The 26,357-nt window shown below is 46.8% G+C and overlaps 1 protein-coding gene across 3 annotated transcripts in view; it reads right to left on the bottom strand.

Annotated features, from left to right (window-relative positions):
- RELN (reelin) overlaps positions 1-2,331 on the bottom strand; it is a 294,861-nt gene extending 292,530 nt beyond the window's left edge. For all 3 annotated transcript variants that reach the window (XM_032996210.2, XM_032996211.2, XM_032996209.2), the window contains exon 1: positions 2,018-2,331. In XM_032996210.2, coding sequence (XP_032852101.2) covers positions 2,018-2,246 — 229 coding nt within the window. In that variant the 5' untranslated portion in view covers positions 2,247-2,331. The remainder of the gene's footprint in view (positions 1-2,017) is intronic.
- Between the last annotated feature and the right edge of the window lie 24,026 nt (positions 2,332-26,357).

Raw genomic sequence — 26,357 nt, 5'->3', positions numbered from 1 at the left:
ATGTTGGCCGCTGGCAGCGGTGATGCTGAGGGCAGAGCCGCGCCAGCACCCACCGCCTGCCTCCGATGGACAAACGCACCCCCAAGGCCAATTTGGGACGGGCAGCGGGGCCTGCGGCGGGGAGAAGCCGCAGCCCCAAAACCCCCGCCGGAGCCCCGGGAGAGGGGACAAACCCCCAGGCACGGAGGTGCAGGCAAAGCCACTACGGTTTTGCTCTGCCCGACGCGAAACAGCGGCGGCGAATCCACCCTTGGCTACCTGAGAGGTGGGCGCGCAGCCGGGGCGGTTCTCTGCAAGCTGCTGTTTGAAAATGCAAAAAACATTTGAAAAAGGCAAGGGGCAGAAGAGCATCCCTGCCCGTGCCCCCCCACAGCCCCCGGACCAGCAACCGGGCTTAAGCACAGGCTGCGTGCTGGAAAACACAGCAGCGGCGAGGAAAGTGGGTGGTTCTGTTATTTACGCGTCTGGAGCATTTTTTTTTTTTTTAATTCAACATTTAAAATTGTGGAAGATGGAAATTCCAGCTTCTTTTCTGCACATTGGTGGTTCAGCAGGTTGAATGTAATTTAATTGATCAGTGTGTGTGTTACAGGTCGGAGGATATGGGGCTCTAAGGAAAAAATTCATTTGGTGAAGTCATGTAATTTACACATGTCATTTGTTAAAATGAACAGCAATCTTTTAAAAACAAAAGTTTCCTCTGAATTTGGTAAAACTATATTGTTAAAGGTTATACATAGGCAAAAACTTCAGGACCCCTTAGATCATGTGAAAATTAATATTTGATGTTGAGTTTTTCTGTCTTTACAGTTGAAAAAAAAAAAATCAATCAGAATCTTCACATAATGATACAATTATTTACCTAAAACTTAAATTCTGAGATGGAATATATCAAAGTCAGAAGTTTAACTCCATCTTTAGGCAGACACCATTACACAGTATCTGTTTCTGAGCAAGGTGTTTTAAATATATATTTATTGTTATTTTTTTCTGACTTTTTATTGCTTACTGCAGAATTAGCTGTTATTATGTAGCACTGCAAAACCTCAGACAGACACAAAGAGAGAAGAAGGATTAGTGAATATACCTTTAAGCGATCTTCCACAATTATGAATTAAAAAATGTCTCACACATGGAAGTTTTCTATACAGAGAGACAGCGATAAGGCCGTTGAACAGCACAGTTGCTGGTTTCCAGGGACACTCGGCAGCCGAAAGCAGTTTTGCCCAGCAGTGTACCTGCCTGCGAGGCCGCGGTCCCTCACCCAATGCACCCCAAAAGCACAGATGCCACTTGCGTGCCCAACTTTGCCCACTCTCTTGGATTCTCCTCAGCCTGGGCGCTTAGAAAAAGCAGGTGGTTGGTTGTTTCTGGGCACGACCTTCCACCTTCGAAAGCCCCCGGACCCACCGCTCTCGGCCGTGGCTCCTGCATCCCCTGCACGGGGAGCAACAGGCTGGCTGCCCGGCCCACGCTGCGGCCGTGGGCCCTGCGAGGACACAGCGCGGTGACCCGCGAGTGGCAGCCGCGCAGCCGCCGAGGGAAGGGTGATGCGCTCGGCGCAAGCCGGGTCCGAAAGCCACTGAAGCGGGGAAGGGACAGACTTCCAGCAACTTCGGAGGTTCTGGATGCGGCTAAAGAGCGGGCACTCGGAATTACCTCCGGCTCTGGGCTGAGCCGAGCCTCGCAGGGGCCGCGCCGGGGCCGGGCAAAGCGGCGCTGCCACGGTGGGTGGGGAGGTTGGGGGGGGACGGCGATCCCTGCGCCCGGGGCAGGTGAGGACGGTCCCGCAGGGCCGGGGAGCCCCGAGGAACCCCCTCGCTGGGGCTGACCCGGGGCACGGCACACTGCGGCGCGTTTCCCCGTCCAGGACACCCGTCCGACACACAACCCCCCCCCCCCCCTTTCACTTCCCTGCGCGGCCGCGGTGCCGCTCCGCGATTCGGGACCCCCTCACCCTCGGGGCCGCCCCGCCGGGGGCCGCGCAGCGCCGAGCACGGCGGGTGCACCCACTTACCGTGGTACTCCTGGCCGGGCACGTAGGCGGCGGGGCTGCCCGCGATGTGGAGGGCGATGAGCACCTCGCCCTGCTCGCCGTCGCCCTCCAGCTCGCCGTGGTGGGTGCAGAGGAAGAAGAAGGGCGAGAAGCGGGCGCGGGGGGCGGCCGCCCGGCCCGCCGCCAACAGGGCACCCAGGGCGGCCAGCAAGCAGGGCCAGCCCCCGGGGACGCCCCGCCGCCGCTCCATGCTGCTGCCGCCGGCGCCGCTGGGGCATCCAGGGCACGGCGGGGCCGCCGCGCCGCTCCGCGCCTCTCCGCTCCGCGCGGGACGGGACGGGACGGGACGGGACTGGACGGGGCGGGACGGGATGGGACGGGGCGGGCGCTGCCCCCCGCCGCGGCCCGCGGGAGTTCGTGGGGAGGCAGGCGCGGAGCGCGGAGCGCGGCGCGGCGCGGGCAGGGGCGGCCCCTCCGCGCCCGCCGAAGGCTGCGCCGTCCCCGCCTGCCGCTGCCGGGGTGCGGGGCACGGAGCTGGAAGTGCGAGGGCTGGGAATAATTTATTTCCCCCGGTGTCGGGGTGGGAGGGAGGGGAAGGTCCCTCCCCTCCTCCTCCTCCTCCTCCGCCTCCTCTGCCGCCGCCGCCCGCTCCTCCCGCTCCTCCCGCTCCTCGCTCTGCGCGCCGGTGTGCGGAGCTGCCGCGGCGGGAACGCGGGCTGCGAGCTGGGCTCTGCTTCCCGCCCTTTGTCTGCCTCCGGGTCCCTGCCCCTGCCCCTGCGTCCCCGCCCCAGCTTCTGCCCCTGTCTCTGCTCCTGGGTCCCAGCCCCTGCCACTGCCCCTGTCCCTGTCCGAGCCCCTGGTCCTTCTGCCCAACACCTGGGTCTCTACCCTGCTCCTGTGTCCCTGTCCCTCTGCCCCAACCCATGTCTCTCTCCTTCCATCCCTGTCCTTCAGCCCCATTCCCTGTCCCTCTGTTCCAGTCCCTGTCCTTTTGCCCCATCCTTCTGTCCTTCTGCTCCAGTCCTTGTCCTTTTTCCCTGTCCGTCTGTCCCTGTCCTTCTGCCCCAGCCCCTGTCCTTTCACTCCTACCTTTCTGCCCCAGCCCCTGCCCCAGCCACAGCCCTGCCTCTGCTCTACCTGCACCCACTGCTGGGTAAAAGTGAGATTTTTACTTAAACCTTCTCCACTACCGTCTTCAAAGCGATACACCTGCACACATAGCCCCAGAGTTGGGCCCTGCAGCTCAGTAAGGGCGGTGCGAGAGTACCAGTGCAGGTCCCTAGGAGGGGGCTTCAGCCCCATGGGACTGTGTGCCCAGGCCCTTCAGTCCAGGAAGAGGAACAAACCCAACGGGAACCACAAGGGGAATGAGCAGCTGAACCACAAAACACTGGCAAGTAGAATAATTCATAAAAACCTACATTTTTAACAAAGCAGGGCTGGCAGAGGGACCACAGCATCAGGAGATGGGAGCAAATCTACCAGGGTTTAAAGCATCTACCATGCTGCTGCTGGATCCTGCCCAATGCCCAGAGACAGCCCGGGTGAGCGGCAGTGACATGATGTAATCGGAAAGGAGAGCCTACCTGCCAGCATTTTTGAAGTGCAAAACTGGCACGGTCCAGGGGCTCCCTCCTGGATTGGTTTCAGTGCCAGAGGGAAAGGTTCCCTCCACGGAGGCGCGAGCCACATGGACGGCACCACGCAGCTGCCCTACGTCCGTGCAGGCTGCTTCGCTGGCCCACCTCCCACCCAGCTGACGGAGAGCCCGTGCGCGGTGGCCTGGGGGACATCCTCGCCATCTGCCCGACCCTGCCTTTTCCGCTGGCTCTGCATCGAGCCTGAGTTCACCACCAGCAGCAAAACTTTGCTGCAGTTTCCCACCTTACTGGGTTGCGCCTCACGAGGGAAGGAGCGAAGCCACGTCCCTCGTTGGTTTGGGTGGAGAAATGCACTGCCACATGCTCCTGCTGTAAAGACGAAAAGGACCGGTGGTGTGTGGTGTAGGGGACGGGGCAGCTCCCACTGCTGCTCCAGCTGGCGGGTGTCCCTGGCCACTGCTGCAGAAACTGAGCTCCGCAGCGGCTGCCGCAGAGTCAGTCTGGCTCTGAGGCTTCCTTTTCAGTTGGGTTATTTATTTTTCAGCTTTGGGTATTTGTTTGTTTTGTTTTTTGGTTTTTGTTTTTTTTTTTTAACATCTGTGCCTCCTCCATAAATTTCAGTGCTTGTAAAAGTGACGAACTGATAATATAACTTCCTCATGCCAAAATCTCATGCAGGAAGAAAAAGCTGTGTGGGCTTGCTGGTGAAACCGCTGCCAACGGGACAAGTTCTCCCTCGTGCACTTCCACTTCCCTCCACCAAGAATTTGCCAGCCAGCCCAGGCTGTGCCAGAGGGGCTTCGGCTGAGCAAACAGACCCTGGCTCATGTGCCCTCTGCCCAGCATCCGTGGAAAGTCAGCCAGTTGGTTTGAGGGGGCTGCCAGACTTAGCCAACTTTATTTTATAAATAAGAAGGTGGCAGGGGAAGGGAGAGACTGGCCGTGCAGGAGGGCATGCTGGCTGCCTCTGGCAGGGTGCTGCCATACCAGTTGCCAGCAATGCCTTTTCATTTTTTTTTCTCCAAGAGATAATTCCCTAAATAAACTTGGGATCATGGGGCTAGCTAATCTGCCAGCAGATTTCGGGGCTCAGGCTAGTGCTCCCTGAAGTCGCTGGGATTGGGATAGAGTGATCAATTTAGCAATGAATTTAGGTTGATGAATTTTAGGCATTTTTCTTTCTTTCCAGCTGCTTAGTATCCAGAGCAGTCAGGACTATTAGTGCAGCCAGCCCACCCCTTTCCTCTACAAGCTGCATGTGTCACTTATCAACGAGAGGACATTCAGTAAAGGAAGGTGAAAAAGGTAACACCTCTACTTGGAAGCCTTGTGCCTCTCCTTAGTCACCTCCTTCCTCCATATCTTCATCTTATGCCCCTCTCTCCTTTCTCCATTGTTTCATACTCTTTCACAAGACCTCCAACCTCTTCTCAGTAAGGCAAGACAAGGAAGCCCCACAGTCACAATCTTCTATCTCATCCTGGCTCTGCTGATGGGGGAATCCAGCAGAGACCATGGATCACTAATATTCAAGGACACAGGACTCAAAGGGACCATTTGGGACGCTAAATGGTGTTTCCTGCACCCCCCAGCAACAGTGTAATAGACATTTAGTCCAGAAAAGCTACTTGCCATCCTGGTCCCTACCCATCTAGGTCAAAAATTGCTTCTCAAAACTCCTGCAAATTTCAGTCTCATTTTTGCATAGAAGAACAATGAAAATGGTGCCTGTCAGCAAAACAGGAGGACCCAGGATATCACAAAGACCACAAACCCACAATTTTGCATGTCCCTGCAATAGCAGGGAGACATTTTCTGCATATGTTTGCAGGGAGCCAAGGCTGTGGCCAAGCCCTCTGCATCAAAGGGAAGGAAGAAAAAGAAACTTCCAGTCCCTGCCAGTCTCCACCTAAAGGGAAATTTCTTCCTGGTCCCAGTTCCAGTGTGATTTCACTCACATGAACATGATTTACCCATAACTCACCCCAAAACTCACCTGGTCTGAAGGATTTTGTTACGACCAGGAGCACCAGCATGCACCACTCATTCCCTGCCCCTGCTTTGGAGCAGCCTCCAGCACAGCTGGGCAAGGAGGGACCCTCCTGCCAGCCCCACCATGCTGTCCCCACCAGCTTGCAGGGGGCCACCAGCCACGCACAGGCACGGACCAGTCCCCAGGTGGGTTTTTGCACTGGCTTCATAACCCCTCGCCACTCTGGGTAAATACGGTACCTGGGTTTAGAAGATGAGCGGTTTATGCAATGTCTTTGGCCAGTAGTTCTCATTCATCCTTCTCCCATTGACAGCAAAGTTAAGATATTATTATTAATAACAATAAACCAGCTTATTTAAGAAAAGTGACTAAGACCAACCTGCCCGTATCAAAATAAAATAATGTAAAAATCATAATAATCTCTATTTTCACAGTCCTCTGATCCAAGATTCTTCATCTAAGTTACAAGTATTCCCTGTTAAAGGCAGAAAACATCTAATGCTGCAGGATGGAGGTTACCATGGGCTTTCACCATTCATACAGTATTTTTTTAACACAGAAAACAACAGGGAATAAGTCAAGATGAGAAAGGAGTAAAGACTGCTGTCTGCAATGGAGAATGCGATAGGTGGAATGTAAATAATTACTTAGGAGGTACGAGCCCCTTCCAAGCATGGGCAGTGGGGGGAAATCACAGCACAGATGGACATGGCTGCAGTCCACATTAATTTATGGAAGTGATTATTCAGGCAGTGGAGCTGCTCACTTCATTCAGAGAGAGAGCTCACACCCCAAAAGCAGAATTAAAAAGCACATTAACAGACAAGTAGCTGCTTTATTAATGTGGCCATGGCAGACCATTTTGCAAGGGTCAGGGTAGGCTGGGGAGCTATTAAGTAACACCGAGCAATAAGGAGCTTTTTTCAAGATCCTTGGGTCTGGGTAAAGGCTTTCATGGAAGAATGTAGAAAAACACTCTTATCATTGTCACCTTGTGGAAAGTCCTGATGCATGCCTTGTCCCCAGCTTCTAACATCTTTCTATAACAAAAATTAGGGAAACTGCCTAGACTTCCTACATAATCAGCTGCAAATAAGAGAGCTATGGAGCACCAAGCTGCAAGTACCATTTATTCATTGCGGTATAACACGTAACAGCTGAAAACAGTACATCAAGTTGAAACACTTTTGACCTTCTTATGCTAATAAAGACTACATAGTGGACTTTCCAAAGCAAGATCTTTGCACCAAGTGTGTTTCTTTTCTACTCATCCATGTAAGCACACAATGTTTTCTCTGTATGTGTTTCCTCTTGACCATCAGACAGACACAGAAGGCTGACCTGATCTTTTTGCCACTTGGACAGTTTTGCTAAAGAAAGCCATACCTATGGCTAGAGGAGAATGGTGTGATGGATGTACAGAAGAAACAACCTTTGCATCTGATACAAAGGACAAATTGCCCACGATCACTTCACCCTTGAAGAAGCATTGACATGTTACTGGCAGTGGTGGTAACCCTGGGCCCAGCAGGCATGTTCTTGTCATCCTGAGATATAAGGGATGATTTTTACTGCACAGCAGATGGTTTTCTAGAGATAGGGAATGCAACATATTCAGCAAATACTCACACTGAAACCTCAATGCACAACCAGACTGAGCTGTTCAGGGCCATCCCATCCCATCCTATCCTTTCTCATCCTAGATATAGACTAGAAAAAATACAAATTGTGGATCTCTTCTGCCCACCTCAATTAGTGGGCCATCAATACCATCGACACACTTCAGCTGCAGGCGGCAAAGTCCTTCCTCAATCATCCCAAGGTGTACAGGATCTCCTTATAATCCCAATCAGGGAAATAAATGGGGAAGATGGGTCTGACTGTGTTAAAGTGAGATGAATCCCATATCTCCTGGTGCTATCAGTGAAGTTGAAGCTTCAGTGTCAATAAAGTTTGGCTTCAGCAAAGTTGAAGCATCTGCCCTGTGAATGCTGGACAAGAAAGTCAGAGGCAATTAGTAGCTAATCAATCTCGCCTCTTCTTCCAAAACAAAGTCTTCTGTTCATGAAGACTCCTTGTTTTCTTCTCTTATTTATGTTGGGACTTACCAGAGAGGCCTGGTGCTCCAGATCTGCCTTGATCATGCCAAATAACCCTTTGGGATGAATCCCTTTTTTGTGCACAGGACTTGTCACAGTCAGATAATAATGCAGTCTTGCCTTGCCAGTTACATGAACTTTGCTCTTAAGTAGAGCCCAAGACATTTCTAAACAAAGGCCTAAATGTGAAATTATAGGCAACTTCCATGCCTATGTTATTACGAGATTTTAATTTTTCTAGGGTAGGAACAATAGCAGCTGTTTGGCTGCTCCATTTTCCAGTGGTCTGGTACGATATGCATCTTCTGTAAACTGATATCTCATGATTTCATCTGAAGACAGAGTATTTAACTGTACACATTTTCTCTCTCTTGTGTTGCATTTCATTCAAATGGGGTTAAACTTGTATTTCAACATTGCTTATTAACTTTAATGAGGTATGAATATAAAATATAATATTAAAAGACTTTTTCAGAAAGGCATTTCTTTACAAGAACTGTTGATGCTATCAAACAGGTGAGCATAAACCCTTAAATTTACTATAGATCTTGTAGCCATTAAAAAAGAATATAAGGTTATAAAAAACCTCCAAACCAGAGAATAAGTATTAACAACTTTCTATTGTCTGGCTTAATAACAGAATTTAAGGGTGAATATTTACAAAGGGTAGAAATTTTTTATGCTTCAATACCTTATATATTTTATTTTTATGAAATTGCTTTAAAGATTTAAATCCCCCTTCCCCCGCCACCTTCTTTTTTATAAAATAAGAAAGCTGGCTACGTCTGGCAGCCCCCTCAAACCAACTGGCTGACGTTCCACGGATGCTGGGCAGAGGGCACATGAGCCAGGGTCTGTTTGCTCAGCCGAAGCCCCTCTGGCACAGCCTGGGCTGGCTGGCAAATTCTTGGTGGAGGGAAGTGGGAATGCACGAGGGAGAACACGTCCCGTTGGCAGTGGTTTCACCAGCAAGCCCACACAGCTTTTTCTTCCTGCATGAGATTTTGGCATGAGGAAATTATATTATTAAATCTCCTATGGCAAATAAGCTATGCTCATGGTTAGAAAAGAAGGTAGTGGGAGGGACTTTGAGCTGAATATTATTCTAAATATCTATAATTCATAAAAATAAAAAATGCTGAAGACAAAAACACATAGTCATTATGGTTCTTGCTTGTATACGTTCCTAATTTGGATGATCGTTCTTTTAATGTACAATTTTGAATGCAACACAGGCATAAGAATATACTTTTTTCTGTATTTGATCCACTGTGCTGCTGTGTCCTATTAGCACGGTGTGAGGAGTATACCTAAATATATTTAAGGAAATTCCACTTGACTCTGGTTATCTACAGTTCTAATGTTCAATCTTGTTTTGCAAATCTTTATTTTCAATGTACTTTAAATAAACATGTCTTATATAAAGAGCCACTCTTGCAACAAGTATTCATGTCCATGACTATTGTTTCCTACTGTCCATTCACTGCTCTAGATTTCCATGAAGAAATGCTGGGTATTTACCCGTGTTACATCTGCATACTCCAGTTTCCAAGGCTTTCATTAACTTGCAAATATTTATCGTGGGTAGCCTTTATCTGAAGAATTTTTTAAATGTCAGTGGCCACAAAAGAAGTGCTTAGTCCATTTTACAACCTAATTTATCTCTCCACTTCATTATTCTAGCTTGAATAACCCCAAGGACCCAAGGTACATAGGGCTAACAGGCCAGGAAAGTTTTAACAGTTTACTTTGTGAAGAAAAGCGGAATGTAAATCCTGAGGAAGCATATAAAATATATTCCTTCTGTTTTATTTAATGATCATTAAACTTTCAGAGACCTGGAAAAGATATTCCTTCTTTTTTATGTAATGATCACTAAACATGCCAAGACCTGAAAATACCCTTTATTGAAGGTTTTGAGGGCTTTCCTTTATCATCTCTGCATTTAAAACATACCTAAAATATACAGTTCATGTGAGTAAATGTCTGTGGACCTGTGCATGGAGATCCAAGATTCAACACTTATCTAAGGCACACCACTGCAGCCTGCGGGACCACAAGCATTTTGCAAGGACATATTTTGTTCGCCTACTGACTGCTGCAAAAACTTTCTAGCTGAGAGTGCAAACACGATCCGAGAGAAAACTGAATGGCAGTTTAAAGTACCCACAAATTCATGCAAACCCTGTGGATAAGCCGAGATCCCACCGACAGGCTGGGGTGTGCAGCAGGAGGGTGTCCCCAGGCAGCCACCCGCCCGCGGCCTCCATCCCGCTGCCCCCATGCTCCCTGACCCACAGCCCAGTGTGGGACATACACAGGGGTGTCAAAGCTTGTAACTTATGTGAGACCTGGTCAATGGGCCACCGAACGCTCAGATTTGGTTTTCAGCCCTTCAACATAGGGGTTAATGTGTTGGAGACTCTTAGTGGTTAGGTTGCTGCATTTATTCTCCTTTTTTTTCCTCTCTCCTCTCCTCTCCTCTCCTCTCCTCTCCTCTCCTCTCCTCTCCTCTCCTCTCCTCTCCTCTCCTCTCCTCTCCTCTCCTCTCCTCTCCTCTCCTCTCCTCTCCTCTCCTCTCCTCTCCTCTCCTCTCCTCTCCTCTCCTCTCCTCTCCTCTCCTCTCCTCTCCTCTCCTCTCCTCTCCTCTCCTCTCCTCTCCTCTCCTCTCCTCTCCTCTCCTCTCCTCTCCTCTCCTCTCCTCTCCTCTCCTCTCCTCTCCTCTCCTCTCCTCTCCTCTCCTCTCCTCTCCTTTTTAAATTTTTTTTTTTTTTTTTTGTGGTTCAAGAGCATCTTTTGAAATGGGAGTGAAAGCCTGGCTCCGGCTTTTGACATGAGCAGGATCCTCACAGCAGCCCAGCAGCAGAGACTGTGTCTGGGCACCGAGAGAGGGATGCAGGGGGTCAAGGTAAGGGTGTTTTGCACAGCCCCACGGGACAGCTAGGGAGTGCGAAGGGACCACACGTGTGTGTTCCTGCAGGACCTGGTGGGCTGTGAGTGGCTTAGCACGTGTAAGGGGCAGCCGGACATCACCAGCAACAAGCCTGACCTGCAGAGGTGCACACCGGGCAAACAGCCACCTCTGTCACTGCTTCAGGGACCCTTAAACCCCCACACACATGGGCCTTGAGCCTGAAGGTAATGACATATGGGTGTAATGATACAGGTGATGAGAAAAAAATGGGAACAGAACACAAATGGGTGGCAACTTCTTTCTTCTTCCCAGCACTCTTCATTTATTGAAAGCGTCTTCTCAGAACCTTGCATCCCTGGAGATGCACAGTTATACTGCTTTGATTTAATTTCATCTGCTTGTAAATGGTAAAATTAGTTGGTTTTCAGAGCAAATCCTATCCAAGTAATATGTCAGGATCATAAGACACAGGGCCAGCATACAGTGACTATATGAACACAGTAAGGAAGTTAGGAGTGGTACCTCCACTTCAGTTTTGACTTACAAAATTACTTTTTCAATCAAAATAAGACTGCATGGAAAATCAGACTCATAGGTTAATTTAAAAAAAAAAATCTTAATTCATATTAGGAGCAAAGCAAAGCATTAAAATAAGCCAGAATATTATAGAATAAGTAGATATTTTTATTATTCCAAATCCTCCACCAGAAGTCTAAAATTCATCACTTAGGAGTCAAATATTCCCCCCAGATGCCTTTAAGAAGGTCACTGAGAAATTGCTCAGAGGGGTTTTCAATGGAATCTCTTGTATAATATAAAGTATAAATGACACCACAGCATTTTTATCCCCAAGAGGAATCATGGTTATACTGCTAAAGAATGATCCGGTTATTGCGAGAAAACTGTCAGGCTCCCATCTCTGCTCCTGGCTTCTCTTGGGGAGATGTGTCCCTCCATGTCTTAGTGTCATCAATTTTACCATGAGACCATATCAGCTCGCCCAGGATGGGCAGCAGGCTCTGCTAGGTGAGATACTGTTTGCAGTGCTACCATGCTCCCTTTTCAATAATGATATAAAGTGGTCTCAGTAAAACAAGGAGTCTGCTTCACTAGGTTTTGGGTGAAGAGGTCCTCCTGACATCATCCCAACACTCAGTAAGTGGGATCCTAAGGCTCTTCCAGGGACGCGTCACTTCAGATCAGGGTTTTCTGGCCAAGATACAACCTCATTTTACAAGGTCTTAAAGATTTCCAGTGCCAGAAACTCTATTGCTCTCTCTTGGGGACGACGTAAGGACACTTTTTTAACTATTTGACCTGTATCAAATATTTTAATTTTTAATACAACTGTCTTTCCCTTCCCCATGTTGGACTTTGCCCCACCAGTGCTAGATATCTGAGCTGAGTCACAGCAGAGCTATCTTCCCATGAAGGCACATCAGCTATGAAGAAGTCTCCTCTTAATCATCTCTTTGATAAACTGAGTAGATCAACCTCTGTAAGTCCCAGTGAGATCCCTGCTCAACCCTTCACGTGGTGGCAACCCCTCAAGAAGCACTCCCCAGGGAGCAGCATCCTCTGTAGATGTGGATCCTCCTGTTTCTTGTGTGACATGGTGCACAATGGTGTAGAAAGGTGCCACACTCATAAAACTGAAGAGGGTCTTGGAGAGCTGCCACAGAGGGGAGGGGATGAGCCTGTGAAATTGATGTCTTAAAATATGTTTCTGGGTCATCATCTGTTAACTTGTATTAGGTTTAAAGATTTCTGATGGGTGTTTATAGTTGGAAAAAATCCTAGGGTGTACCTGTCAATCCCCGCTCACGTTTGTATTTCTTCTGTTTTCTCAAAGTTTATCTGAAGTCTCACAGAATGCCCCAGCCCCACAGAGGGGACCTCAGTAACGCCAGTGCAGCCCCATTGCTCAGCTTCATGTATCCATATAAGAACTTCTGCCAGTCAGTATGCCTATCCTGAACTTCTTTTTTCCATTGTAGTTCCTTCTACAATAAAAATACATCACCTGCTTGGGTGCCTGTGCATCCCTGCAACATCTGGTCCATTGGCAAGGATGTATCTGGAAAAGCAATACCTGCAAACATTCATACACCCTGCTTTTAGCCAAAATACATGGCAGAAGACACAGCTGGCTGGTGGACCTCAGCATATGTGGTGGTGAGGGGAAACCCCTCTGCTTCATGCCCTTGCAGAGCCACAGTGCTGCTAGGTGCCTGCTGCTCTGGAAGATCTCCCACTGCCCTTGGGGCTCTGCAGGACCACAGGAGGAGGACCTCAGGTGTCTCCCCAGGTGAGGCAAGCAGAGGAGCTATTCTCGAATTCAGTTTGCCTACTAAACGTCAGTGTTTCAAACCCCATCCCTCCTGCCCCTTAGGAAGAGGGAGCCTGAGCCGCCAGAGGAAAGCGCCTGTCCTGCCCTTGGCCTGTGTGAACATACGATCGTGGTGGTTGCCGTACCACGATCTTCTCCCTGGGACACTTGACCTACTTGGAAAACATTCTCAGGGGTTTGGACATTTTGTCTCCAAAATCCTGTCTGGAAGTGCGCATGCCACAAGAGCATGTGCCATCAGCTCCTGTCCTGAAGGAGGAGGCAGGTGCTGCCTCTGAAGTGACCTGGGGAGACTGGAGTTTGCAGCTTAGTAACTTAAATATCCTCCAGCTCCTGCTCTTAGGTGGGGTTGGGGTCACAACGTTGTCTCTGATGCTTCACAGTCACAACACAGCTTTATCAGCCATTGCAGGGGGCTCAGAGCACTGCTCCTGGCAACACTATCTGGCTAATTTCTTGGCCTTCCCCTCACTCCTCCTTTCAATAAGATAAGAGTAAAGGAGTTATCTTCCTTAGCTGTACACACAGACTTAATTTCTCACCGCAGAGCTGGAAGTCCTGGGTTTCCAGGCAGAGGTGCCGCTCCTGTGTCAGCGCAGGTGTGGCTGTGCATGCACCCAGGGGCTGGGTGAGATAACAACAGCCATCCAACCTGGTGACTCCCAACAGGCTTTTTATTGAAGGAGAAGGTACCGCAGAGGTACCACCATAATCAAGTGTGAGACCACCGCAGCTCTGGCTCACAGGAGGAGGTGGAAATGCAGCTCAGCCTATAGCTGCCTCTGCCTTTGCCCGGCTACGGCGGCGCATCTGCTGCTCTCCTGCAGCCAAACACCCACGTCCCACCCCCAGCGACCCCGGGAGCAGACAGGGGAGCATTTGCACGGGGGGGCCGGAGCGGCTGCGTCTGCTCGCCAGCAGCCTGGCTCAAAATCAAAGGATGTTTGTTAAATCTTCTAAGAGCCTTGAATGGAAGAAGAAATGCAAAGTATGGTATTCCTTCTTTTCTTTTTTTTTTTTTTTTCCCTTTGGCAAATGGCCTAGAAAAATAACAAAAAGAGACAGAAATGCCAAAAAGTAAACCACCTACTGTTGTCTCCTGGAGATAAACCAGAACATTGTTCCAAGCAGCAGAATGCTGCTGTCATTTCTCCTGAACGTGAAGAGAGCGTCACCCAGTCCTGGGGAGGGGGCCAGAGGAGAGAGAAAGAGAAATGCATGGTTCAGACAAACCTCTGAAAGGGAAGTCAAGGTAGTGCCTTTAAATGTGTTTGGCATGGAGAAAAATAACATGTGATGTCACATATTTAGAAAAATCATTGCTGCGGGAGGTTAATGCGGCTTCAGAGACATTTGTGACATTCAGTGGGTTACAATAGTTTGTTGTGGATTATTATGACTCCCACTCCTGAGGAAAGATCTTCTGGGCATGAGTCATGGGGACCCTGCCCATCTGTGTAATTCTGTTCCATGGCACCCTATTGTCTATTATATTTTCTCCCCCACACACCAAAAATCCAGACTTTCAAGTATATGATTCCTGATATTCAACACATGCAGCAAGGACTGAAGCACAGGGACCACAGTTTGCTCCTGCACTTTTTGTCATTTTAATTCTTTCGAGCATAAGATGCCTCTGTCTGATTAAGTATTAGTTTGTGTTTACAAAGCCAATCCCCACCACTAATGAAATTAACATCAAGCTCAGAAAGGCTTAACCTTTCATGTGAGTGATAGCAAGGTTACAATATTTGGTTTCTCCCTCTTTCAAAGATTATCGGCCAACAAAACAATCTTGAGGCAAGAAGTGCAAAAATTGCCTTCAGGCTTTGGCGTAGCAGCTTCAGCAAATTCTGTAGGAGTAGCTCAAGTGGCCCCTGCCCTGCCCTGTCTCCCTGCTGCTGCTAACGTCCCTCTGAGCAACAAAACAGAGCTGATTCAGCACCTACATCTTTGCTACTCCACCCCTGTGCCTCAGCTTGAGCTGACTGGGGCAGATACTTTCTGTTTCTGACACCACTGGAGCAGCAGTAACCTCTGGCAGGCAGGTGGGAGAGAGCTCCATCTTCAACCGCTGTTGCTGTTTGCTTCACTGCCTGTGAGCCAAAGCCCTGAGGAGCCGAAGCTCCATTTGCAGCTGGAACAAGCTGTGGAAAGTCAGCAATTCACCTTTCTCATATTCTTTGGGGATAAAACAACGAAAGCAACTGCAGATTTAATATAGCAATGTGCTAAAGGAGCTGGATTTTGGAAATCACATTTCCAATAACTCACTGGACAGTACCAGGAACTATTGATGGCATCTTTACTCATCACAGTCAGCTGAGTGAAATTTCCTTAACAGCTGCTTCCCAGCCACAATCACCACTTTATTTCTTCACGTTTTCACACACTTCACCCACTGAGAGGACATTACCCGGCTGCCTTCACGCTGCTGGGTAGAAGGGATGCTCCCAGGTGGCAGAGGAATGCTGTATCTCATTCCTGCCCTCTGTTACAGTGACACACATAACGAAAGCATTGATGAATTGTATTCTTCCTGCAGGCTACTGGGTCTGTGAAGGATCAAAGTAAAAGTACGCTTTCATAACTCCAGGTGCTTAAGGAAAGTAATAAATAATGGCAATGCTGTGGCTGTGTATAGACTCTGTATCCAGGGACAAAGCATTTTGCAAACACAGGTAAGAAATGTTATTTATATTTTATACAAAAGGAAACTTACAACCCAGCCAATATGTAATATTTTTCTTTCTATGTGCTCACTGTATTGGAACAAAAGGTATTTTAACAATATTACATGTGGCGCAGCTCTGCACCATGGACTCCCACGTGCAGCTCCAAAGTTGTTTGCTGCCACAGGCACCAGGGGCACGTGGGTGATAACTGCTGTAAGCGAGATTTCTTGGCTCAGGACTGTGTCTGGAGACACATCAGTACTCTTGTACACTGGTATGACCATGTGCTAGTAAAATTATTTGCTGGGTGAGTAAGGCATACAGCCCTTGTAAGCCCCTATGTAGGCTGAAGCACTGAAATTAGGACTGGGCTTCTTGGACCATGACTTGCGGCAGCACACTGGTTTTGCCTTCCCACTTTGCACTGGCCTAAATATCTGCTTGTGAAGCAAGGTGATGGGGAGCATCAGCCCTCCAAAGTGTGTGTGCAGCCTTTGGGGCTCAGGCAGGTTGGCTCAGGGTGTGCTCAAAGGACAACCCGAGCAGGGAGACCTGGTGACCTGCTGACCAGTGCGGGAAGCTTGAGGCTGCAGAGAAACTGGAGAGGATTACTTTGTTCTTTGTTTGAAATAGTGATTTTCCTACTCTGATTAAACTGCACTGCAGCTCATTAACTATTCAGGTGTTGTCCGCATCTTTAGAGAAGGAAACACAAGATGACAGACTATTTAACAAGTTCATTTTGAGCACAAAATGTGTTTAAGGCAGGAAAAAATATTACTTCATGCAAAACTTGGGTTGGTGTAATTGCAGGTCTGACTGCTTAGAAGATGAAAAGCCTCTTTCTTAATTCAAGGCAAATGTAGCAGAAATAATGTTTAGAAAAGAGGTGCAGGTAAGTACACACCAGGGAGTGCAATTTTAATATCCTGAGTACAAGATTTTTTAAGTCTTTGTCTGACCCTGCGTTAACACACTTGGTTACATTTCATCTACCGCATTCATCTTTGTCGGTTTCTTTTTCCCCCTGCAATTTGTTTGCCCGCATTTGCTCGTGTTTACCTTTAAGACTAATGCTCTTGGCCCAGTTCGTGCCTCCTCAGAGGCCCATCACTGGCCCTGCAAATGCCACGGGACGAGGTCTGGCTTAATGCTTGGTGGGCAAAACCACTCATGGTTCCTCCAGAATCTGCCGGTGCAGGCGCATCTTCGGCACCAAGAAGACACACCGTGTGGCCCAGTCTCTGGACAGCTGTCCTTAAAAATATGCAGTGAGATCAGGGGTTCATTAATCAAGAAGACAGCAGGTAATTGCTGACAAGCTCTGAAGTTCAGGGCAGATCCACACTCGATGTTCCAGCAGTGCCTTGCTGTGGGGTCAGAGAGCTCCCAGGTCTGGGGTCTGTCCTGGTCACATCCCAGTCCTGCTCCGGGGTGAAGCATCACTGTGGACCATCACCAGTCTGGGCCAATTTTCTACAGGAGCCAGATGTCCCCTGTGAGGTGCTCTCCCCACCTCTGGCTCTCTGATCTGACCTGCCATTTAAATATGGACCCCAGCACCGTGGTGCCTAGTAAGACCTTTCCTCCATGCCTTGCAGACTGGGTGGCAAAGGTGTTCATTCCAACACAGAGATCTTTGTTCAAAAAGCAATTGATCCAAAAGGTCTTATGAGAGGGTAATAACTGGAAGGGATGTGGGCTGAGGCTCCTGGACATCCTGTTCTGAAACCCTTTGGTTTGTGCTTTTCCCATCAAGGCTTTCAAGCCTAGGACTCCACAGGAGCCAGGCACTCACCTCGCCACTGAACCTTGGAGCAGAAGGGAGAACTCTGATTGTGTCGTTCTTTTCCAAATATCGTCCTATATCCATGCAGGACAGCTGCCAGGATGGGTGGGCTTTGGGAGGGGAGCAGGGAATAACGGCACAGCTCAGGCAGGAATTTAGATAACCTCAACCACACATCACCGTCCTGTATTCGTTTGGCGGCCACGAAACACCACTGTTAAGTGTAGTCGAAACAAAAGCTGCTGTCCAGGCTGGACCTCAGCAGCCTGCTCTGCTCCTCCATCCTCTACACTCATCTACCTCCTTGGGCTGTGCTCGCTCTTCGTCCAAGCTCAGCAGAGGGGCCCTGAGCAACCCAGGAACTCTGGCAGAAACTTCTTGAAAAGTTGAAAACCTGCTGATTAGCTTTAATATTCCTTGTTGGAGGCACTGGATTTTATGCTGTTTACTAAGTCTCACATACCTCCTGATTCAATGTTTTGTAAATTTAGCTCTCTCCAGCTTCAGCTGATGTGTGGATGCAGACACTCTCGGATGCTATTTATTCCACAAGTGAGAAATGACTTGATAATTTATGGGTTGTAAACCCAAAGTTGTACAGGTTTTTACCTCAGGGAGAGAATAAATACATGTCTCATTTCAACACATTTTAGACAATGTGCTTCTTTTTAATGGCTTCCTTTGATTTTACTCTGAAATATGTAGACACTTCCTCCTGGGATTCTCATATGGGAGCTTCATGCCGTACTGTCAGGTTGCATATTTTCCCCCTGAATTTCTTAGAGAAGATCTCGCTTATCTGAATTACAAAGATGTTAACGTTGTGTTGTCACTGTGAATAAGGAATTTAGGCAAAGATTTCTTTTTTTATCAAGAAATGGAAGAGTTGGAGAATAATTATGAAATTTATGGATGTTTTGAATGAATTTGCTTATTTATAAATGTTGAAATTAGAGTATACTTTTACCTAGAAGTGAAATAACTTGCACATACAGCTGTGAAGTGTAGTTGAGACTATGTGCATGTTATTTGTACCCCGAGAGGAGAATATAACTGTAATGGATATACATTGGTGTATTGGGTGAGGAATTTTTAGACAATGGCATTTGACATTACAGTTCAAGGATGGAGAAGATTTATTGATCCATAGTTAAATAGTGACCCTGGTTTCACCTCCTGTTAGTGCTCTGTAGGTTGCATTTAAAAACTGTACCATAACGAATCCTTAGGCTCAGATAAATCCTTCCTCAATAGACCACAGACAAGCAAAAAACCTAAGGGAGATGCTTAACTCCACCACCTGTTTAATTTAGAGGACATTTTCATTAGATTAGGGTCAGTTTTGTAAGATTTCTCCACCTTTGACTTCCTAATAACATCATATATTTTGATCTATAATGACCTCCCAGACCAATATTTGTAAACAGTGACTGAAGTCATGAGTCAACATCATCTCAACATACAGGATGTCAAACTGGACAGGAAGGTTTATTGTGTCACTGGGCTCTGCTTTGCATTGCTAAGGTAATTATTAAACCTGGGGTAAACAGAACTTTGATCTCAGGTGTATTTTTAAATGATTGGCAATGGCCGATTTTACAAAAATGTCATTTTGAAAAACCATTCTCCATAGGAATTCATTGTGTCAGCATATAAGGTGTCCAGTGCAAGGTTTAGCAAAGTAAACTAACCCATAGAAAAGGTGCTGGTGTGGGGTGCTGCGTGAGGACCTCTGGGGTCTCCTCTGATTCCTAGCCAAGAGTAGTGTGAAACGTTCATCTCCCAAAGGAGAAGGAAATTCAGTCATATCTGTGCTGCTGACTAGTGAGAAAAGGTGACCATAGCGAAGGAAAAAGTGGATGTGTAAAAGGATGAAAATGTGCATTGTAAGAATGCAGCAGGACCTCTCTCTCTTTAAAAATATTGCTTCCATCTCTCCCTTTGGTCATGAGAAAACTGTCTAAGCATGTTCCCTCTGTGATCTTCTCCAAGGTCAGCTTCATATTGGTCAAACACTGCCCACCTTCCTTTGCCCCATCCCTTCCTGCATGAGAAAAGTAATGAAGTGACCAGTGAAAGATCTGGGCACCTATGGGACAGGCAATAGCACATCTCTTAGGCACTGATCCCCAAAAAACATCATTCATGACCATAGTTAGGTGCTGGACGTTTATGTTTATACATGTGTGAAGATAGGGAAATTTTGAGAAAATTAGCAAAGTTAGGGAAGAAAGGAAATACAGGGGGAGATGTGAAACTGTGTGAATTCAGGTGTGAACACCCAGCATCAGAGGTGCAGATCAGCTGATGGGAAAGGACCCCCCTGCAGAGGTGCACCAGCCCATCTGTTGTGGGGAAAGCTCATGCTTGCAGTGTAATAACTCATCACCAGGAAAAAAACAGATGGGACACTTTGGTAACTGTCTTTCTTAACAGGGCAAGAAATGCTTACCTGTGCCTTGGACCATGGACAGTTAAGAATCCTGTAGCTGGTCAAGAAATGCCAGGAAGGTGATGTACAGCTGTATCTCGGCAGTCAGCAGTAGCTCCTTTAGATTACTAATAAAGGACCAAAGTGAGTGGGTATGCATAAACCTAAGGTATGGATAGGCAGAGTAATGAGCAGTAGCATCAACATTTTTCCACTCAGTCTGCTTTGCTGTACTGGATTAACCAATGCTCAGAGCCTGGGAAGGCAAATGGCCTGTCTAAGCACAGTTGCAATCCCAGCATATGAAGTCTAAAGAGGGATAACCCAATTCATTCATTTACAGTTCTGCTTAATTAAAGAAATTCTTCCTATGATTTCCTTATAGAAACAATTTCCAACAATGTTCTGGAGTAAAATTATGCTTCCCCAACTAATAAAACTTTGTGGAAGTATGTAATTATACAGCTCCTGTATTTGAATTGTAAAATGTACTGCACAGTGGTGTGTCTTATGACTATGTAAATTTAAAGCCCTAAATATTTCATACTAGCTGTAAAATAGCATAGTGTAATCAAAGTATTCCACAGCTGGAAAGGATGGGCTAGGTGTGAAGATGATGAAAACTCATCCGTTTGCTTGGCACTGTCAGCCAGGTGTAACTTGTCTAACTTTCTTGAGATCTCATAGGTAATTTATGGCAGATTTTGCTGCTATTCTTTGCTACCCATCCCTGTAGGTGCAGTCATTAATGTACTCACAAACCATCCTGCTCTTTTTTGCCTGGAGGGTCTCTCAGAGGAGAATACCATTGACCAGAACCCTCCAGGAGACAGCCCCGGGTCCTGGAAGGGGGATCCCCTGAATCAATGCTGAAGTACAACTCGTGGTTTGAAATAATAACCAAGTCCCTGTGAAGTAAATGTCCTCTTATTTACAGTGATAAAAAAAAATATCTGCAGATGGGCAGATATCTGCAGAGTAAAATCTGCAAAGGAATAGCAGGTGAAACCTCTGCATGCTGGCTAGGCTGCTTCCTAATAGCTTCTCTGTATCACCTCTAGCAAATGGATATCTACAGCGATGTCGTTTATTGTTGATGACTGATAATAGGATTACTGCTCCCACATCCAAGAAGCATGGCATCCCAAATAGCATCGTTTCATGATGAAGGAAAGACATTATTATCATGTCCTGACTTCGTGTACTGCTCAACCAGTTATCTGTGCAGGACTCAGTGTAGAGCTCTGAGACATTACAGGATATTATCATGTTATATGAAATTCAGGCTGCAGCAGCCATAAATCAAGAGGACACCTCGTATGGTGGCTGGCTCTCCTTGGAACAGCATCTCTAAGCAGAAGCTCTGTTCTCTGAAAGATTAGAGTGTGATTTTTTAAAAAAAAATGTTGCCAGTGAATTTAAAGCTCATGAAAAGTGCAGGTTTAATAACTTTGCTGTTCTCTGTTTAGCAATGTCATATGTACAGCTCCAGCATAAACTTGTCCACAGCTCCTTAAGCCTGACTACAGAGTCCTGCTTTTGCCAGACTAAGAGGATAATTAATTTTAAATAGTGTTTCTTAAACAGCATTTCCACCTATAGACACTGGCTAGAAGAGTGCAAGCCATGCCACTGTCCAAATGCAAAGAACATCTCTCTACAGGGAAACAGTAGAGGCTGCATACATTTGGGGTGCAGTTTTTGGGGCAGCTGAGCTGATCCTAATGGCTTGGGGCCACCAAATCACACCTTTACCTTTCCCTCCCCACCCATCCTGGGGACATGGCAAAAAGCTCTCCAGGTTTTACCTGAGTTGGTTTTTGGCTCACAGCAGGGTAAGACCAGCTCCAGAACCGGCACAAAGCACATGGTAGAAGCACAAAGCACAGGGCAGCTGCGGGGAGAAAGGACCCGTTGGCAAGGGGAGATAACTCACTGAATCTTGTGGGGCTGAGCCCTTTTATGGTGGGGAACGGTGGAGGCTTGGAGATGCCCAGCTGGGGCTTTGCTCTCCAGCCTTGCACAGCCCATGAGGATCAGGAGTGCTGAGTTTGTGGGTGCCCAAAAGAGCTGATATTGCCCTGGTCACTGTTTATTTACTAGCACAGTTCTCATCTGAGACCTTCTCTTGTGTTCCTTCACCAGAAGGAGTGAAAGTTGGACGCAAGGGGTTGTCTTACCCTTGATGGAAAAACTACAGCTGGAAGAGAAACATCACTTTCAAAAACCATACAGCTGTGAAAGTACTGCTAAATGTAAAAGTTGGAGTAATTGCAATTGAGTGATAAAGGTGAAAAGCAGAAAGCTTTGTTCAGCTCTGCGCAGCCAGTCTGAGCTTTCCAGTTTGCCCCAGTTAGAGCCTCAGCTGGAGCCACCTCTGCTGGATTGCAGACTGTGAACATTTGAGCAAGTATCTTGTCTCCTTTTGCTGACAGGAGGCCATATTATTCACAGACCAACTGAAGAAGTGCAAACAAAGGAGATTGGGGTCGAACATCAAGATACATTCATATAAACTTATCCCTAATTGAGCTGTGAGAAGGTCAATTCCATTTCCAGGAATCAAGATACTGAGGTTAATGATAACCCCCCTAGAGCCCCCTACAAAACCCATTGGAGTGAGACAAACACTTTGGACCTGCCCCTCAAATGCTATTAATCCCCAGAATTTTAAAAATGAGCAATCAACGCTAAAATTCCAGCGACAATGAACCAATTCTCCCTATGACCAAATGTGCTTAATAGCAAATCCTGGGAAGTTAGGCTGAAACAGCAGGTTTTCTTACAGACTTTTCACCTGTGCTGTTACTTCATTTCTTCGCAAAACAATGTGTTAAATTAATTGAAGAGACCAACTTTTGCACACCCCTAGGTTTTCTATTTCACCTCTGTTTTTTAAAAATAGACCTGAGAGGGGAAATGTCAGGTTATAAGCTTGCAGCAGACTTAAAAGCTCACGTATGCCTCTCCTTGGGATTCCTAGCAAACAAAGGTAAAGGGAGTTACTGGATGTGCTGAGAAAAATTATGTTAAGGGCCTTTTAAGTTAAAAACCAAGCAGTTTGTGAGAAAAATCAACCCTCAGACTGACGCAGTTTATCATTTAGGATTCACTTCATACATATAGGGGAAAGGAAAAAAGTTCTACAGCATCCAAAATGTAAGGATGGCATTTTATCATCCTTTGGAAGAGTACAGAGAGCTCCAAGTGTGTACATAAAACTAACCATTTAATAACAAAGTTCTGTTGGTTACACGTTAAGGCTTTAAAATGCCCACTGACTATAAAGGCTTGTAATATTTCAGTAGGTTATTGCCTCTGAGAGGTGTTGCCACTTCATTATACATTTTCTGATTGTTCAAAACCCTGCAATGGTAAAGATGTGCTTTCTTCTTTCTGAAATAATGCCTGAGACTTGAGTGAGAGAGTAAATGTATGGTGTAAGCTGTTCATGAATAAAAGATGTTTGCAGCTAAGCAATCTAGAATGTTCCTCTCCTAGGGGATTAAAGCTATTCATCAGAAATTTTTAAAGAATAATTTTTAGAGATTTCTTTTTTTTTAAAAAAAAAAAAAAGAGGAGGAATCCAATTGTTTGAGTAATAGTAAGGATGACTTAGTGGAGGGGATGGCAAGGAGGGAACTGGCGAGGACGCTGAGCCTTGCTGCAGTTGTGGGAGACATCTCAGTGCTGTCCCTTGCCCGAGGCAGAGGCAAGCTCTCCGTGGTGAAACACCACAGGCTGCCTGTGAATTTGCTGGCAGATACAGCGCTGCAGACTTGGGAGACTTGCCCTGTGGCAGAAGCTGTGCTGAAAATGTGGCCTTTTCTAAGCAGGAGGGTCACAGCATCACTCTGACACTTAAGAGGAGGCATGAGCATGGCCAAACATGGCAGCGCTTTAACTTCCTCTCACACCCCGGGGCACCCAGTGCTCACTCAAGCTCCTGACTACCCCAGACTGTCTGAAGAGGTGACCCTTTGAGGTGAAGGACAAGACTTCTGACCCACACTTTCAGGGAGGGTCCCAAGTCCTGGGGACACACTCCAGTCACTGCTGGGCTCCCAATACAGCCTCAGAGGCTGTTTGAGATGCAAAATGCCTGGGCACTGACTCCCCAGCAAACAGCCAGCCAGGCGTCACGAGAACCGTCTTACAGGATTTATTGGGGAAGGGTTTGTGCAGGATCGGAAGTAGCGCAAGTGTGAAACTGCTCTGCTGAAGTGTAACTCCGAGACTGGCACCCACGCCGTGCTTCTGCACATGCATCCAAAATACCGGCGACAGTCAGTCAAGACACCAAGAGAAGGGGAACGTGCTGCATATGCTGCCACAGGCAGCTCCTGGCAGCGCAGCCATTGCATCTGCCTGTCTACAACAATCCAGTCACACCAGCGATGCCGAAACCTCTGGCCACTTCACCCACCTCGGGCACGGAGCTCCTGGAGGAGGATTGAAGGGTGCTCGTTGAGGGCAGCCATGCAGCTCCAGCCCAGAAACACGTGCATCGAGTTTATCTGGCTTCCTCACAAGACCAAAGATCTTTTAAGATTGCAAATTATTCAAATTGCATGTTGATGATGCCAGGGATCCCATGTTCCGCTGAGGGGGAAGCTACAACCAGTGTCCCCCAGGTCCCTTTTCAGTAGCACAGAAGCTTACACTCATGTGCTCTGGCTGGGGCCGTGACCAGGCCTGTAAGTAATGGGTGTCCCTCCGTCCCTCTGCTTGTCCCAAACCTCTGTGACACAACCAGGTACAACCAGTTGAAGTATTCCTCCTTCATGGAGAGTCTCTGGACATAACCCATCAGGAACTGCTCTATATATGGCAAGAAGAAAAGTAAGACCCCTGAGTGCCCATGACAGTTTTATCCTCCAGACATCACCTCTTCACCTTATTGTCCCCATAACACAGTTTTTTCTTTTTAGCTCTTGAAAATATTTCTTGTTTTTCTTTTAACTTGGCAGTGAATGATCAAATTTGTTTTGTGAAGAGTCACAAAGAACCACAGTCCTGAAAATGTGAAAAAGAATGAAAAATACTCCTGTTTCTCCAACACTGTGGCTCTGCCTGCAGGGTTAACAGGCAGTGGATTGCAATTATAGTTTAAGCATCTATTCATTTTATTGCAGGAAAAACATCAATGTGTGCTGTATCTTTTGGCTTCTAAATGGCAGAGTAAATGTACATAAAATTGAGAGGTGATGTTTAATATATGAAAAGAAGACATTTTGATCCATGCAGCAAAATGAAATGTATGCTAATTATTAGCAGTTTATATGGAAAAAAGTTTTACTATACACAATTTTATGTGCTCTCACAGAGAATCTGTAATCCCACTAAGGAACATTCAGTCTACCTATAATGAATTAGGGTTTTTAGAATGAAAAACCTTTTAAGGTTTAATCCAATAAATATCTAAAATATGGAGATTAAAATAACATTGGAATACACATAGTAGCCAAATGAAATAATCACAATTGTGCTTAAGGAATGAAGTATTCAGCAAACTCTTCATTTTCCCTAGAAATACTTTGCTTTAAATTCCATATTTTCTTTGCCACATTTTTCACTTAGAAGCCTGTGTGAGCTTTTGTACTGTTGCCAGGCTTATTTTTGTTTATATACAGGTTCTTGCCATGGAGATATGTCCCTGACATGAAGGCATCCAGTATAGGAAATGACATGCAATGCCTTATTCTTCTAGTTTAATTAATGCTCTGACAACTTGGCAATAAGGCTACAGTGAAGAAAAGGTCTCTGCAGGGAACCGCAGGTTTTGAGCAATAAGAAAGCTGTCAAAATTTTACTATATATCTATAGTAACATATCGAACATCCAAAGATTTCTGGAAGGCATCTGTAGAAAAGAATTCAAAAGAAAAAAGGTTAGCATAAAAATGATGTTCCTTAACCTACTAAAAATAAAAGAAAAGAATTACTTTCTCAGCAGCCAGAGTTGGAACTGGGTAAGTAGCCTACACTGACTTACTCGTTTCATGTAAAAAGAAATTCCAGTTTTTAATGAGCAAGGACTGTTTGACACAAACGGTAAAAAGGATTAGCCCTATCCCTGTCGAGACTGGTTCCCTTCTGTGATTTAAACAAGCTGAATGAAGAGTAGGTCCGTTCCACACAGTGATCCATGTAACCACTCTGAATCCCCATGACTGAACCTGTAAGCCCAGGTCTTCTGCTCCACAGACTTCTTGCCTTTCTTAGCTGGAAGCACAACAGTAGCATCTTGGCACAAGGACAGGAGAAGGTGTCCCCTCTTTCTCCTCTGGTTCAATATTTTGGAAAGCATCGAAGATGACATCCCCAAAGGAGACTGCAACACCTCTAAAGGCAGCCTGCAGTCACAGATCATGGATCATCAGAATGTCATGGTGATCCTTGCTTTACCAAGAGTATCTTCGATATTCATGATCCTACTGTGCTCTATCACTATCCTTGCTTTCCCAGGAAAGGAAATTGAGAAGGAAACAGCAGACCAAACTCAGTATC

Source organism: Tyto alba, unplaced genomic scaffold (genome assembly GCF_018691265.1).
Source record: "Tyto alba isolate M040663 unplaced genomic scaffold, T.alba_DEE_v4.0 Super-Scaffold_2, whole genome shotgun sequence".
Classification (NCBI taxonomy): Eukaryota; Metazoa; Chordata; class Aves; order Strigiformes; family Tytonidae; genus Tyto; species Tyto alba.
Note: the sequence above shows the minus strand (reverse complement) of the source record. Positions and strands in the feature narration are given on the sequence as shown.